The 16935-nt window shown below is 36.2% G+C and overlaps 1 protein-coding gene across 1 annotated transcript; it reads left to right on the forward strand.

The window, feature by feature from the left end:
• Nucleotides 1-9259: 9259 nt before the first annotated feature.
• LOC117322375 lies at nt 9260-16282 on the forward strand. The gene is made up of 2 exons (XM_033877245.1): nt 9260-9342; nt 13402-16282. The coding sequence occupies exons 1-2, from the start codon at nt 9328-9330 to the stop codon at nt 15388-15390; spliced, it is 2004 nt and encodes a 667-aa protein (XP_033733136.1). The 5' UTR covers nt 9260-9327; the 3' UTR covers nt 15391-16282.
• The last annotated feature ends 653 nt before the right edge of the window (nt 16283-16935 follow it).

Genomic DNA, 16935 nt, shown 5'->3' on the forward strand with positions numbered 1-16935 from the left:
AATATGGTATTTGTAGACATATATATAGAGTTAATATGGTATTTGTAGACATATATATATAATTAATATGGTATTTGTAGACATATATATATAATTAATATGGTATTTGTAGACATATATATAATTAATATGGTACTTGTAGACATGTATATAGAGTTATTATGGTATTTGTAGACATATATATAATTAATATGGTACTTGTAGACATGTATATAGAGTTTATATGGTATTTGTAGACATATATATATATAATTAATATGATACTTGTAGACATGTATATATAATTAATATGGTATTTGTAGACACATCTATAAAGTTAATATGGTATTTGTAGACAAATCTTTAAAGTTAGTTGTTTAAAGACATCTGCTGTGGGTGTCTTTATTAGATTATTTCACATTACCTGCCTAATGTAACACCTAATTGACTGCCAGGGCATTTAATGTGTATTCCTTCATTTAATCAAACCAAACTACCGTATAAATCCTCTCTCATTTACAGTCCGTGCATTTCCAATCTTCTGACCAAACAAGCGCTAAACACTTTAAAAGTTGGAGACCCTGAACTGAGTGAAATAATATCATTATTAAGATGTTTTCATGTTTTGACAGGATTATCCTTGAAATAAATCAACTGCTAAAACACGTAAATTCGTTGGTTTGGAATGTTGGAGCATGCACTGCATAAGAAGATAATTGAGTTGTAGAAATTTGATTTGTTTATTTGCAGTTTTCTCGCGTGCGTAAGAAGTGCATGCTACGCAAATTAAATTCAAACTTCCAATCTGGACTCTTTTGTTCTCCCGATGCAAGACAAGTTGAGAAATATTATCACCGTTAACAGTCCCCCTTAATGTACTTAATATGATTTAGAATTATCGATATTCTCATCGGGTTATTTTTTTTATCACAAAAAGAGTTTCAAAATTAGTATAAGTCGATGATGGAACATTTTTACCGACGTATATTTACATTTACACTGCAGTCCCACTATATAACTTTACTCAGCTCACTTGAAGCTAGCGCGCTTCATTAAATTTGCCTTTGTCCAGTTGGCATTCATCAGCCCATAACTTCCAAATGAAAGCAGTTCAATGCTTAAGTAACACCTACTTATGCGTTTTTAATTATTGAACTGGTCTGTAAGCGAAATATGTAATGTCTACCAGAAAAAAGTTCGGTCATCTATCACGACTTTGAAAACACAATACCTAGAATTGTTAAATGCTTACATTTTTACGTTTCCTGTATCTTCCTGCTGATAATGACTTGTTCCCGTTCTCATTATTTCCGTAACAGACGTCCACTTGTTATTGATTTAACATATACACGACTCCAACTGTAAACAAATTCAGTATACAAAAAACCGTTAGACCGGGTTAAATTGTCAGAAAACTGGGGGGAAATATCATTTTCAACAATTAGTTTAAAAAAATAAATTTAAAAATACATTTTTTGATGATACAAGTGTACAGAGGTATATGGCTTGGTTTTGTTTTGTTAAACGCCCTGTTAACAAGTATGGTGATTTAAGGACAGCCTCCCATGTGTGCGAGATGCATGCGTGTGGTGTCTGTGTGTATTTTGGAAGGCTTGGATATGTTTGCCTCCTTATGATAGCATGAAACTGATGCCGATTTAATATTGGTACCTCCATGAAGTATACTGTTGAAGACATCCAGCATGACACACCACCCGGTCGCATTACACTGACAAGAGGCGAACCATCCCTTAATATACCGTTAAGCAGGAGTAGCAACTACCATTTTTAGACTCTTGCCACGTCTCGGCAAAGGGACAGAACCCAAAGCCTTCCTCAGAGGGGCGAACGCTCAACTAAAGGCCAAATCTGAGGCAGTGTCAAAGGAAACACTATGAAGAATGAAGAAAAGGGATACCAAATTTAGTCGCCTCTATGATAATTTTGATAATTAAGAGAACTCTACTGAGAGAACAACATTAGCATGTTATAAGTTACGATCGGGTACAATGTCCCTTATCGATTCTGGTACACATTCTTTTGCTCCCAAACCTTTAACAGTAGCGAAGCTTATTAAAATAAAACTGTATCCATCCGCCTTTTAAGGGTGCGAGCTTTGGCAATTGACAAAAACCGAAATATCAATGCTAGAAAGAGCATAATATTTTCTTGTAAAATCTATTCAACGATTCGATAAAAAGAACCAGAACAGACATGTGTACATCTTGACTCGGTTGGACTTTTTTGAGGAATATTAAGATAATTTCGTAGAATGAATCCTATATCTTTTATTAGTAAAGTTTTTATTACCAGTCCCTTTTCGTTTTGGCTAGATATAGACCGTACCCAAACGGATTCATTCCTGAGGAAGTCAAAATATCTTAAAAAGTATTACCTGCCTTAAAATCTAGACAGTTTTGTTCAAACAGGAACTCTTCGAAAGAAAGGTGCTTGGAAATATACAGAATCTAATTCTGTAACGAAATATGAGGTACACAATGTAAATAAAGAAAGTTGATAATGATTTTACAGGGTTTCGAGAAATAATTAATCAACTAAAACTTAATGCTTTTGGAAGTTCGCACTTCGATTTCCTCAACACAGAGAATATGTATAATATAAAATGAAAATAGTTTTAACATTCGTAGCTTGAGTACAATGGAATTATGTCATAAATATGGGTTTTTTTTTAAATAAAGACCAAAAGATACATCTAGTGCTACAGTACGGCTGATTTGAGGGACCAGCTCTGGTGCTGTATAATTAATATCAATGATATACTGTTTAGTGTCTATTTACACTCGCTTCAAGATTATGAAATGCATGTATTACATATATTGATTGGAGGAAATATAACCTACAAAATTAGTGAAGTCGAGATGAATAAGTTAAGAACAAAATCAGTCATTAATGTGTACAAGATGTGTAAACTATACTATGCCTAATGTATACAATAGCTTTGATAAAAAAAATTGATTACATACTTATATAATGAATATTTTTGTATAAACTATGTGCAGCTAGCAATTTTTTCAATTATTGCATGATATACCAATAGAACAAGCCTACAGATTCAATTTATGGTAGTAAACGTGTGTCGGTAGGTAGCACATCGCATGTGGGGATCCCTCTTACTAGACCGAAAGTAACTGTGCGGCCATTATTTTAACCTACAACACCTGGAGCTGTATTCCTACACTGACCGAATCACTGTAAATTGTAGTATACAGTCTTATGAATGCAATTTGGTTTACTAACGACATATAGGCAAATGCAACACAGAATGTAAATATCTTATTTAAATCTTAAATTTATTGGAGAAAACCCATAGAAACTTCGTTTTGTACTATTATAACATAGAAAAATAATTTCATCTTCTCTGTAGGAACATACTTATATAGTACGATAAAATATCTAAGTAAAAGATTTTGAATCCCGCATAGACGTTCAGCTGCCGGATAATTAAGTACCCCAGGCTGTTCGCGGCCGTGCTGAATATTATCTTCTATGTAGTTTTATGGCTAACACGTTTATTTCATGAAAAGTATACAGATTGATTTATATGCGACTAATATTCACAGATTATTCATGTATTCAATCATTAATACTTATCACTTCACAATTATCATAATTATCATTTATTATGATTAAAATAGTCTTTATCATTTTGAATAAAGTTTGCTTAATCACTCTATTGAATATTTTAGCTGACATTCTTTGGATAAAAATCATCATTTCAATGGAGTACACAAAGGACAAGCCAATATTGTCTCCGTAGAGAAAAACAAACTGTTCGAGGTGAAATTCCCTGCCTTATATACATGTAGCATTATTTTGACAGATTTCAATTATATTCTCGTACGAGTTATTCTATGAATAGACTCTTACACTCATGGCAATGCTCTATATATTAAACTCGTTCATTTATCGGTTGTCGTTTAAAAAAATCCATTAAACATATACACCAATAAAAAGAGCTATAATTAGCACGGCTTCAACACTTAGTTTATGGGGTGAAATGCACTAAGGAGCATGGAGTATGACGTTCTAATATAGCATGACTATCTCTATTTTATTTTGTTGATTCACATAAACATAAAATATGAACAAACAACACTGCTATTGTTTCAAAAATAAATAAAATAAATAAATACCGGCAAAAGCGTAATTCCTTTGTAGCTGTTTGGGTCTTCTTTGGTTTTCCATGGCCTTTATGTATGGTTACTATAATGCCTTGTTTCCAATTTCGAGGAATATATTCATATTTTACAAGATTGAGTAAATTCTATAGAGGGTCAACCACAGGGGCACTCAATTAGTTCATTGGTATCACATATATTGCACAAAATTGTCCTGCCGTTGTGTTCACACATGTCTATAAAGCATTCAATAAGACCATTGGTTTGGTTTGACTTTATGATATGTATAAACACTGATTCTATTTTGACCTTAAAATGCAAATGGTGCAGCACACATATATGGCATATAGGCCACAAGGAGGTATTTCAAACATCGGACATGCTCTTATTGGACATAATAAAGGTCTCAGGACATGGCAAGAAGACTGTTTTAGGGGGGGGATTCAAACACTAAGTTTCAGGTAAAATGTGCATATTTCTGGGAAAAGGACCTAAACTCAGTAATTTAACAATGTGTCTTAAAAAGTCCTTCTTACTATGATCAGATGGTTTTAAAAGTATGACATGGACACATTTTATTGATTTAAACGCCCCCTTTATGCCATATTTGTGTAATATTCCCAGCCGCCATTTGCATTTCAAGGTTAAAACAAAATCAGTGTTTATACGTACATAAGATCAAATCCGGTCAAACAAATGCCCCTATCGTATGCAATAGAAACTTGTGAGCATAACAGTATGTCTATGTTTTCATGTTTGATTATTTGTGTGACTTAGAATTATTCCTTGCTACATCTTACCTCAAAGTAACTCTATAGAAGAAACTGTTAGCATCTACAGCATGAATACGTTTTGGTATATTTCTTGATTATTTTTGTGGCTTATTTGGGTTTGAAATTCAACATTATTCTCCTATATAGATAACCCTTAAGAGGATTTCCTCAAGTCTTCTGGCACATACGAATCAAAACGCTGTGAAATGCCCTATCTCTCGAAAATGTAACTATTAATAGTATTTTCTTTAATCAGAACACAAATTACACGCCAGACAGAAATTATGTTGTCACAGAAATCGGTATAGAGAGCTGTTTGTGACATTTGTGTAGGTGGCGTGGCAGTCCGATTGTCTGGGCGACGTCATTTCCGGTTTATTTCACCCAGTGTTCAACCATTGAACGGTCACTCTACCATTTATTTCCAATTATACATCCAATAATTTAGCGTGTCACGTTAGGCGTGAGATTATCACCGACACCCAATTGATTGCCACATTTATAAACAATTGCTATTTCTGATTGTATTGTTCATGGATATGTCTGTGATATCTGGAGCCTTAACGTCCCTCAGTGTAACGCCTTATTCTCCGTGTCTTGTTAAGAATATACTTTACTCTGCGATTGTTTAGCTCTTTTGCATATGAAATTGTCAAACTGAACTTTTATAACATATTTAGATACACGCAAAGATGGCAAATTCGACTGTTTTCACAATTAGATTCAAAGACTGACATAATTATGAAGTGATATCCAAATTATTGTAAACGAGACCCTGGCTTTTTGATAGTTTGTAAACGTTCAGAAATTGAATATGGCTAATCAATCTTAAAACACTTCTGTGTTGTCCTATTGTTACAGTTTTACACTTCCGTATTGTCTTATTGTTACAGTTTTACACTTCCGTATTGTCCTATTGTTACAGTTTTACACTTCCGTATTGTCTTATTGTTACAGTTTTACACTTCCGTATTGTCCTATTGTTACAGTTTTACACTCTGTATTGTCCTATTGTTACAGTTTTACACTTCCGTATTGTCCTATTGTTACAGTTTTACACTTCCGTATTGTCCTATTGTTACAGTTTTACACTCCGTATTGTCCTATTGTGACAGTTTTACACTTCCGTATTGTCCTATTGTTACAGTTTTACACTTCCGTATTGTCCTATTGTTACAGTTTTACACTTCCGTATTGTCCTATTGTTACAGTTTTACACTTCCGTATTGTCCTATTGTTACAGTTTTACTCTTCTGTATTGTCCTATTGTTACAGTTTTGTACATCGTCCTTTTGTAACAGTTCTAACCTCATTGCTATTCTCTTTCTGTGACAATTTGTTCTTTTGATATTTTGTTGTTGTAACAGTGGTGGTCGTCTTACATGGATTTATAAAATTAGATACTTAAATTATAAATGCTTTATAACATACACAGTATGAATGGTGTGCTATACTTTGTCTGTGGACTGTCTGTATATCAATGCTGCCTTTGTTGAGAACAAAACTAGTAACAGACGAAACGTTGATAACAAGGATTGGCAGTGTTAATGAGAGCATGCTTGTAAATCCACTCTACGTGTCAAAGTGGTGACTAGCATACGTGTGCTGTTGCCATAGCAACGACGTGAGGTGGAACTCTCCGACGAGATTATAGACCCTCCGTCGGAAAAGGAAAATAAAACTGGGAGTGAGAAGCTACAGATTGTTTCGTTCCAGTATGTAAACATGCCGTTTGTTTATGTGTTTTCCGGATAGCATAGGCGATGCTTGTATCTCATGAATATTTTACTTCCTAAATATAAAATCACTCTAATTACTAAGTATTGGAATCCAGAATCAGAAATTGTGTATTCTATATACAGGAGAATTAGTAAGCCCCTAATGCAGTAACATGCGTTAATATCAACTTTCAAAGCATGCGCGGGGGAGTAATTTTACTCATATATCTGGTCACTGATTAAAACAAATCTGCCCAAATTGGATATTTTTCCTGATCATCCATGAATAATTTAATTGTAGTGGTTCAATTTGCCTGAGAGGAAGGGCCATGAGCTGTTTGCGTGGTATTGCTATCCGTTTACAAAATTGGCGGATTCTATCTTCTGTGTGGAAATTTGATGTTATGAATTCATTTAAAAAAGTATTACGTAGGTGCGCTCAAAATGACTTGAATTTCCGTAAATTACGAAATAAGATCATCTACTGATAGATGACATGCTTTAAACCACACCTAGTCTAAAAGTGGATGTGCATCTCATTTACACTGCCATTAATTCATGTTGTATAAAAGGGTAATAATACAAATGTCTAGTCAGTGAACATGGATTCAAAAGAGAGTGTCGCTGTTTTTGTTATGGATCGTTCCCGGCTATAAAAAGATGTCAATATTAATAGCATACTCGTTTTGGCTAGAAATGAGGCTGTTTTTTCGGCATAGCCGTATAATATTCTTTTGGTCCCGGATATGACGCGACAGGTGGCGTTACTGGTCAAGATGAAGTATGTGATTGGTCAATATAGCGGTAAATGCAAAATGCAGATATACAATTAAAAGGGAAACAAAGTTAAGATTGAATGCAAGCTGAATAAGTGGATGTATCTTTTCAAATGACACATTGATAATATTATATTCCTGATTCAAATGCAGTCTTATTATCTCAAAAAAAATGATTCAAACTGATATAATTTTGTTATTTGTGCTGAAACACATTATATAATCAGTTCGTTAATTTATTTCACCAGCAGTTTTGCATCATAACCACCAGCATTAAAACTATACCGTTTATCTTTTTTAAAGATATTTTTTGTTTTTATTGATATATAAAAATGTGGGCTTTACAAACGAAGTAAAGGGGCCATTTTAAAATAATACGTTCATCAAGGTTGATCCGTACTGGAATAAATGGCACTGTACAGAGGTGTCCGGTGTTCGGAATTCAGAGGGATCGGTATTTGGAAGGTTTTTAATACTATAATAAAGAAGTACCGATTCCGTACAATGACAATTCGCTCGGTATTCAGAGGTGTTCGGGTTTTAGAAGGTTCGGTTTTCGGAAGTTGCACTGTATTAATGAATTAAACTAGAACACCAGGTCTAAAACACTTTAACGGTTATCATGTCACTTTAAAGTGTGAAGATTGAGAGATGATAGCATGTTTCCCGACCAATCGCAACATCTAGGGAAAAGTTTCCGTCAATCTTCGGCAATCGGAGTTGATTTCCGAAGATTGCCGGAAATTTCAACGAGATGGTGCGAATGGTTACCCGAGCTGGTGACATTTGCTGCACAATTGGCTATCCGATTCTATCGCCATTCTTTCAAAACATTCAGTTTATCTCGGTGAACTTAAACGCCACATTTAAATAAGAAGTATCTCTCAGCATGGCATGAAGAAACAAAACAAAATAACTATAAATTGGTTACAATATAACATATGATGCCGATCACTGCAATAAGAATTAATTTACGTAAAGGTCATGGAAACATATCTTCGTTTGTGTGGGTTGTTTATGAATATACTATATATATTTATATGTAAATATATGCCTTAAATATTGATATGTCGCATAAAAATATTCTTTAATTTCAGAAAATCCTATCGGAATTAGGCAACAGGCAAAGCCTATATTAGCCTTCCCTGTAGTTATAAACATCATGTAATTACCAAAAACATCGATTTGAATAAAGAATATATCACGTCATTATTTGCTTTTATTTTTTTTGCTTAATTACACAAATATAAAATGGCAAATGGTAGTTATAACAGTTACTGTCGTCTGATAACTCCTAGCTAGACAGGCAGCACGGATAAAATGTCCTAAACATGAGTCACGTCTTAATTTATGCGTATTGTAGTGAAATTGTATACACCTTCACAGGTATGCATATATTTCATCATGTAACAGTAAACAGCGAGGGGTCCTCTTAAGGGGAATTCATTAGAGAATATTATATTAAGCTATGAATAAGCCATAGTTTCCTCTGGCCCTCACACCAGAGGAAATTCGGGCTAACTATGGTCATACTCCATAATATTTGTAGCGGGACTGGACTGGGTCGATCATCGGTGACCAGGTAGCTCAATTGGTAGAGCATCCGGCTAGTGTTCGGAGGTCCCGGATTCGAACCCCGGTCTGGCCGCTACATTTTCTCCTCTCCTGTTACATATTAAACAAAAAGCGTGAAAGTGTGGACCTTGGACGTCATATATTTGCTTGATGTTATTCTATATAAAACAGCCACCTTCAACACCTGTATTTAGTTACTCTGATCAACACTAGACATCTTAAATACATCCGTTTACCTTGCCACTTTGAAAAGGGGCACACAGTGCACACCGCGGCGCAATTAACATATCAACCGACATATTATATTGTAGCTTGGGATTTACTCGTCTCGGCAGTTCAACATTTTGTGTTTGCCACATTGACACCGATGCTGACATATGATGTGAGTCTGTATGTGTCTAAAATACCTACTTACCTGTTAAATAAGAGTACAAAATGTTGTATATATATATATCATTTTTGTAGTCAATTGAGGGATTGTCTCAATTGATGGGAATTAATAACAACATAATGGTTGTAGTCTGCACTTCCAAGATATCTCGAAAGTCTTCTATACCTATCCTAACATAGGTTAAACTAAATCAAATTGAGGGACTATCTCGAAAGTCTTCTATAACTATTGTAGCATTCACTGGTTCAAATCGAGGGGCTATCTCGAAAGTCTTCTATAACTATTGTAGCATTCACTGGTTCAAATTGAGGGGCTATCTCGAAAGTCTTATATAACTATTGTAGCATTCACTGGTTCAAATTGAGGGGCTATCTCGAAAGTCTTATATAACTATTGTAGCATTCACTGGTTCAAATTGAGGGGCTATCTCGAAAGTCTTATATAACTCATTTAGTATTTGAGGGAATATCTCGAAAGTGTTACATAATTATTGTAGTATTCACTGTTTCAAATTGAGGGTATATCTCGAAAGTCTTGTATAACTATTGTAGTATTTGAGGGGATATCTCGCAAGTCTTATATAACTATTGTAGTGTTTGAGGGGATATCTCGCAAGTCTTATATAACTATTGTAGTATTTGAGGGGATATCTCGCAAGTCTTATATAACTATTGTAGTATTTGAGGGGATATCTCGCAAGTCTTATATAACTATTGTAGTATTTGAGGGGATATCTCGCAAGTCTTATATAACTATTGTAGTATTTGAGGGGATATCTCGCAAGTCTTATATAACTATTGTAGTATTTGAGGGGATATCTCGCAAGTCTTATATAACTATTGTAGTATTTGAGGGGATATCTCGCAAGTCTTATATTACTATTGTAGTAGTCACTGGTTGAAATTGAGGGGATATCTCAAAAGTCGTGTATGGCTCATTCGAAGTAGATGGGACAACTACAATACACGTGTACTTGAAATGTAGCTTCCAAACGTCAGCTGGAAATAAGGGAGATGAAGAGATTTGAGAACAGCTAACACAGTACCGCTTCAAAAGACATCCATGTTAAGGCAATCTCGTCATCGAAATTTCCTGCTTTTCGTTGCGGCATCTTGATCTTTGCTTTATCTATTCAATACCGGAGCCGTGAAGATAATGGAATAAAAGGGAAGTCATTATTATCTACCGCAAAGGCAGCTAGTCTATTTCCTACCCAGCGTGACACAATCATGTGACACCTGTTATTATGAGTCATACTAAATTTGAACCAGTCTATAAACACTCTGCCTTTTTAGGAGAGGTCAAAAACAGTTTTTATCATTAAGAACTCCAATATGTCACTTTTGTTAATTAATTACGTTTAACCTCAATACGTCTCCAGTATAACTGTTTCACTCACCAACTCCGCAACTGACAGGGCTTCAATGTTAAAGTAAGAAAATATACTATCGGCATAAGTAAATGGGAAGAGTGAATGTGAAGAGTAAATTTGAAGAATAAAATGTGAAGAGTAAATGTGAAGAATAAAATGTGAAGAATAAAATGTGAAGAGTAAATGTGAAGAGTACAATGTGAAGAGTAAATGTGAAGAGTAAATGTGAAGAGTAGATGTGAAGAGTAAATGCGAAGAGTAAATGTGAAGAGTAAATGTGAATAGTAAACGTGAAGAGTAGATGTGAAGAGTAAATGCGAAGAGTAAATATGAAGAGTAAATATGAAGAGTAAAGTAAATGTGAAAAGTAAATGTGAAGAGTAAATGTGAAGAGTAAATGCGAAGAGTAAATGCGAAGAGTAAATGCGAAGAGTAAATGGGAAGAGTAAATGCGAAGAGTAAATGCGAAAAGTAAATGCGAAGAGTAAATGTGAAGAGTAAATGTGAAGAGTAAATGCGAAGAGTAAATGTGAAGAGTAAATGTGAAGAGTAAATGCGAAGAGTAAATGTGAAGAGTAAATGCGAAGAGTAAATGTGAAGAGTAAATGCGAAGAGTAAATGTGAAGAGTAAATGTGAAGAGTAAATGCGAAGAGTAAATGTGAAGAGTAAATGCGAAGAGTAAATATGAAGAGTAAATGTGAAAAGTAAATGTGAAGAGTAAATGCGAAGAGTAAATGTGAAGAGTAAATGTGAAGAGTAAATGCGAAGAGTAAATGCGAAGAGAAAATATGAAGAGTAAATGTGAAAAGTAAATGTGAAGAGTAAATGTGAAGAGTAAATGTGAAGAGTAAATGCGAAGAGTAAATGCGAAGAGTAAATGCGAAGAGTAAATATGAAGAGTAAATGTGAAAAGTAAATGTGAAGAGTAAATGTGAAGAATAAAATGTGAAGAGTAAATGTGAAGAGTAAAATGTGAAGAGTAAATGTGAAGAATAAAATGTGAAGAGTAAATGTGAAGACTAAATGTGAAGAATAAAATGTGAAGAGTAAATGTGAAGAGTAAATGCGAAGAGTAAATGTGAAGAGTAAATGTGAAGAATAAAATGTGAAGAGTAAATGTGAAGAGTAAATGTGAAGAATAAAATGTGAAGAGTGAATGTGAAGAGTAAATGTTGACAACAGATAGTCAAGAAAGCGTTATACCGACATACCAACACTTCTTGATAATTTCTTACCAACGTAGATCGTTCAAGTTGGGAATTTCGATACACGGTTTTAATATGTTCTTGGATACTTGGTGAAGTCATCAGGATTTTTCAATTATTTTTGATGGACACTAAATACATAACACATCAATCATAATATATATAAGTCTAATTCCTGATTCGTAATTATATGTTCATCGTAGTAACTATATAACATATTGGTCTGTATATGTCGATAGCAAATTTGGTTCCCAGACACCACTAATCTAGCTGTCACACTATCCAGTCACCACTAATCTGGTTGTCCCACTATCTAGTCACCGCTAATCTAGCTGTCTCACTATCCAGTCACCACTAATCTGGTTGTCCCACTATCCAGTAAACACTGATCTTGTTGTCCCACTATCCAGTCACCACTAATCTGGTTGTCTCACTATCTAGTCACCACTAATCTGGTTGTCCCACTGTCCATTCACCACTAATCTGGTTGTCACACTATCCAGTCACCACTAATCTGGTTGTGGCACTATCCAGTCACCGCTAATCTAACTGTCACACAATATCCGGTCACCACTAATCTGGTTCTCCCAGTATATCCAGTCACCACTAATCTGGTTGTCCCACTATCCAGTCACCACTAATCTGGTTGTCACACTATCCAGACACCAATAATCTAGCTGTCACACACTATTCAGTCATCACTAATCTGGTTGTCCCAGTATATCCAGTCATCGCTAATCTAGCTGCCACACTATCCAGATACCACTAATCTAGCTGTCACACTATCCAGTCACCACTAATCTGGTTGTCTCACTATCCAGACACCGTTAATCTAGCTGTCACACTGTCCAGTCACCACTAATCTGGTTGTGGCACTGTCCAGACACCACTAATCTAACTATCACACTACCAAGTCACCACTAATCTGGTTGTCCCACTATCCAGTCACCACTAATCTGGTTGTCTCACTATCAAGTCACCACTAATCTAGCTGTCACACACTATCCAGTCACCACTAATCTAACTATCACACTACCAAGTCACCACTAATCTGGTTGTTCCACTATCCAGTCACCACTAATCTGGTTGTCCCACTATCCAGTCACCACTAATCTAGCTGTCACACTATCCAGACACCACTAATCTAACTATCACACTATCCAGTCACCACTAATCTGGTTCTCCCAGTATATCTAGTCACCACTAATCTGGTTGTCTCACTATCCAGTCACCGCTAATCTAGCTGTCACACTATTTATTTGACACTCATCAAGTGGTCCCACTATTGCCAAATGATGTCGTACTATATCCAATTTCTTATCTTGTCTTATTACATCTATTACCTACCAATTCAGACTTCATAGATTAGCTCGTCTGTATATGTACAGATAAACTAATCGACGTCCAGACTTGAGGCTTAGATGGTTAACGTATTCCACAAATAAGATACATTTTCTGCATTATATTTACAGGTAAGTGCTAACATGGCAGAAGGTGGACAAAGTTCAGATCCTCCCTTCAAAGACAGCACACGATCTAACCTGGTTTATTCACACCTCATGTTCATAGAATGTCCAATCTGTCTGGAGCAGCTTCGTCAGCCAAAGTGTCTCCCTTGCCGCCATTGTTTCTGCGAGGAATGTTTGAGTATCTACATCGTCAAAGAAACTTCGAAGTCGAGTGGTACGGCGGCGTCCTTTACCTGTCCGGTATGTAGGAAACTGACTCATCCTGTCGACAAATCAGAGGACAAGACAAATTGGGCCAAGCAGTTCCCGACCGACAGGCATGCTGTAGAGAGGATCAGACTGGCGAACCATCCCGTAGAGTCATTCTTCTGTAGTCCGTGCCAGAAGAAGCGACAGACGACACATGCAAGATTCTGGTGTAAAGCGACCAGTTCCTCCTTCTGCGAGTCATGTAAAGTCGATTTCCATGACATGGTCCACACTGAATGCGATATTGTTGACCTGACAAACTGGTTTGACCGGCTGAATATGAATGAAGAATGTGAACAACATCACAGAAAGAAGAATTATTACTGTGAGGATCACAAATTCATCGGTTGCATTAAATGTCTCACTGCCGGTCATAAGGATTGTAAAGCTTTGACAAGCCTCAAAGATGTTTGTGCGAAATTGAAAAATGAATCATTACTCGACAAAAGTACGAGGTCTCTACAACTAGGGGTAACCGAAATGGAGTCTCTAATACAGGAATTTGATCTACAGCTTCAGACCAACGCAGATGACAGAGATACCGCTTTGAAAAGCATTGAAGATGTGCAAAAAAAGATTGAGCATCGTATCGCAGAAAAGAAAAAGGATGTAACAGACGATATGATTGCAAAATACAAGGAGATAAGAGATCATTTGAAGGTTTCCAGTCAAAAGTGTGAACGGCTGAAGGCAGCTATGCAGAATACTTTGGAGTCGGCCGCTGAAGCGTTGCAGAGGAACGACTTTATAAATACGGTCCTGTTTTACCGAAGGGGTCAGACGGAGATTGAATCGTATCATGACTTGGCAGAAGAGATGCAGAAGTCGCTTTTTGCTACACGGATTGAACATGAACTTGATTCGAACTGGGATATTAGTTCAGTTTTGTGCTTTGGGAAGATAGCGGTCCGAAAGGATCAGCGCATTGTTCATGAAAGTATCAAAAATTTAAAAAAGGATTTAACTAAATGTAAACTAAAGGAAATAGGAAAAGTGAATAGGAAAAGTTCATCGGATACATATGACTGTAGGGGCTATGTTTACCTGCCCGATGGTCGGCTCGTAGTTGGAGATCATTATAAACAAAAGCTCAAGTTAATAGATGCAAAAGGACATGTTGTGGACGAACTGGACGTAAACGGACTTATCTGGGACGTTTGTATAGTGGACAACAGGACAATAGCTGTCCTAACGGAGAAAGACGACGGTATACACGTAGTGACCATTACACCATACAAACTGGTCAATTCGGCCGAAATAAAACTAGCCTTGGGCTCTTGTTCCTGTATAGCATACCGAAATGGCGAGTTTATCGTTAGTCAAGGGTGTTATGTATATAGTGTAAAAAGTGATGGAACTGTCCATAAGATTCACCAGTACGATAGGACAGTATCCGCTTTGTCTTATGACCCTACGCATGGACACCTGTTTATCTCCTATTTCACAATTACTGGTGATAGAGCGATCATCGGAATGTTGTCACGTGACAATATATACACTGACTTGGTGAATGTCGGTATCGTTGAATGTGTGTCGGGGATGGACGTACACAAGGAAGGAAACATCTACGTTTGTGGTTCCAACACGTTAGTACAGATGTCCGGGGACGGGAAACACATAAGGCTTTTAACAAAAATGGACAATATTGCGGATCTTCATTCAATCTCCGTTTGTGGTGATAGAATCGCGATGACGAACTGTTCGTCAGAAAAGAACTACATCCAGGTGTTTCAACTTGAATGACAATCAGAGATAATTGTTTGCGTATTCGGATTTAATCCAGAGCGACTCATGGTAACCATGTGATGATTTGCCGCCATCTTTAATCAGCACACAATTGTGTACGTCATAATGTACATGCGCTGTAGTCACATTAAAGATTCGCGCACTTAGTTCTCGCTCAATATCCACGCAGGATTCACATGCTGGATATATGATTTCACTACCACAATGGTGAATTGTAACCAGCTAAATATTATCGTAACTAGTTCAAACTTCAAATCAATAGTAATGTGGCAAAGTGAATTAATGTAGGCACAAGAAATAAAGTATATACATTGTATTTACATTGAAAGAGTGAGAGAATAATCTTGCTAGATATATCGGAATATATCCCGTCGTCTGCTTCTTATCAAATCCAAGTATTGTCATGTCCACGAAGTTAGAACCGAGGCAATGGCAAGGAAGCAGTGGGTCACACTTTAACGTAATCACAAACGTCGACACCAGTACATTGTAGACAAAAATGCGTATTACGTATAGGAGAGGTACTCGTGGGTAATTTCGACCTCGATTTAAAAGAGACAATGCATTTGCACGAACACTGATCGTCAGGATTAAGGGCCAGTTTTTTAGTCTGTGGGTAGATCTACTCATAAAAAGCTATAATATTTCCTGTCCTGAGATTCATGTTAATTGCATTCTTGTTTTACAATTATTGTTGTGGGTTGAGTAAGGTAACGAAGACGATTTCAAGTGTATTCGGTGGCTGATGTCTGTTTTTTACGTGTTAAATTATGGGAGGTTCAAGAACACATCAAATTATGTCAGATGTTTGTAATATCGAGTCTGTGTACGTATAGGCGTTGAAAGGAGTGTTGTCTATAAATATTTGTGGTAACAAATCATTATTCATTACTAAATGGTGGACGTTAAAATGATATATTTAACAAATATTGCATGGCACTGAGGGCAATATGGGAGTTTATGGACTGGTCAGTCACCCAAATATATGTATATGGACCGAAGCGAAGCTGAGGTCCATATACATATATTTGGGTGACTGACCAGTCCATAAACTCCCATATTGCCCGAAGTGACATGCAATATTTGTTATATTATACCGAATATGACCAACAAATCTATCACTGCCAGACGCCATTTCGCTCAGTGTCTGAAATGATGACGTCATAATATGACGACGTCAACTTGGTATTATGACGTCATTTTCATATAGCGTCGGCCCGGAGTCAAGGACTTCGGCCCTTGACTCCGGGCCATATACTATATATGGACCGGAGCAACTACTAGACTCAAATAGGCACTTAAATGAATGAGGTATAATATCACTATATATTTACATTTACACTGCAGCCCCACTATATAACTTCCAAATCTTTATTATGACGTCATTATTATAGTGACGTCATAATTGTCACGTCGGCGATAACGAAAGATGGCTGTTGAAAAGGCTGTGCCGTCTTTGACGATAATAATTTGTTCATTCATTATCAGAGTAAAATTCCTGAATAAAGTCTTTCAAATTCGTTGTCAAATGTAAATATAAGC

Source organism: Pecten maximus, chromosome 2 (assembly GCF_902652985.1).
Source record: "Pecten maximus chromosome 2, xPecMax1.1, whole genome shotgun sequence".
Lineage (NCBI taxonomy): Eukaryota > Metazoa > Mollusca > Bivalvia > Pectinida > Pectinidae > Pecten > Pecten maximus.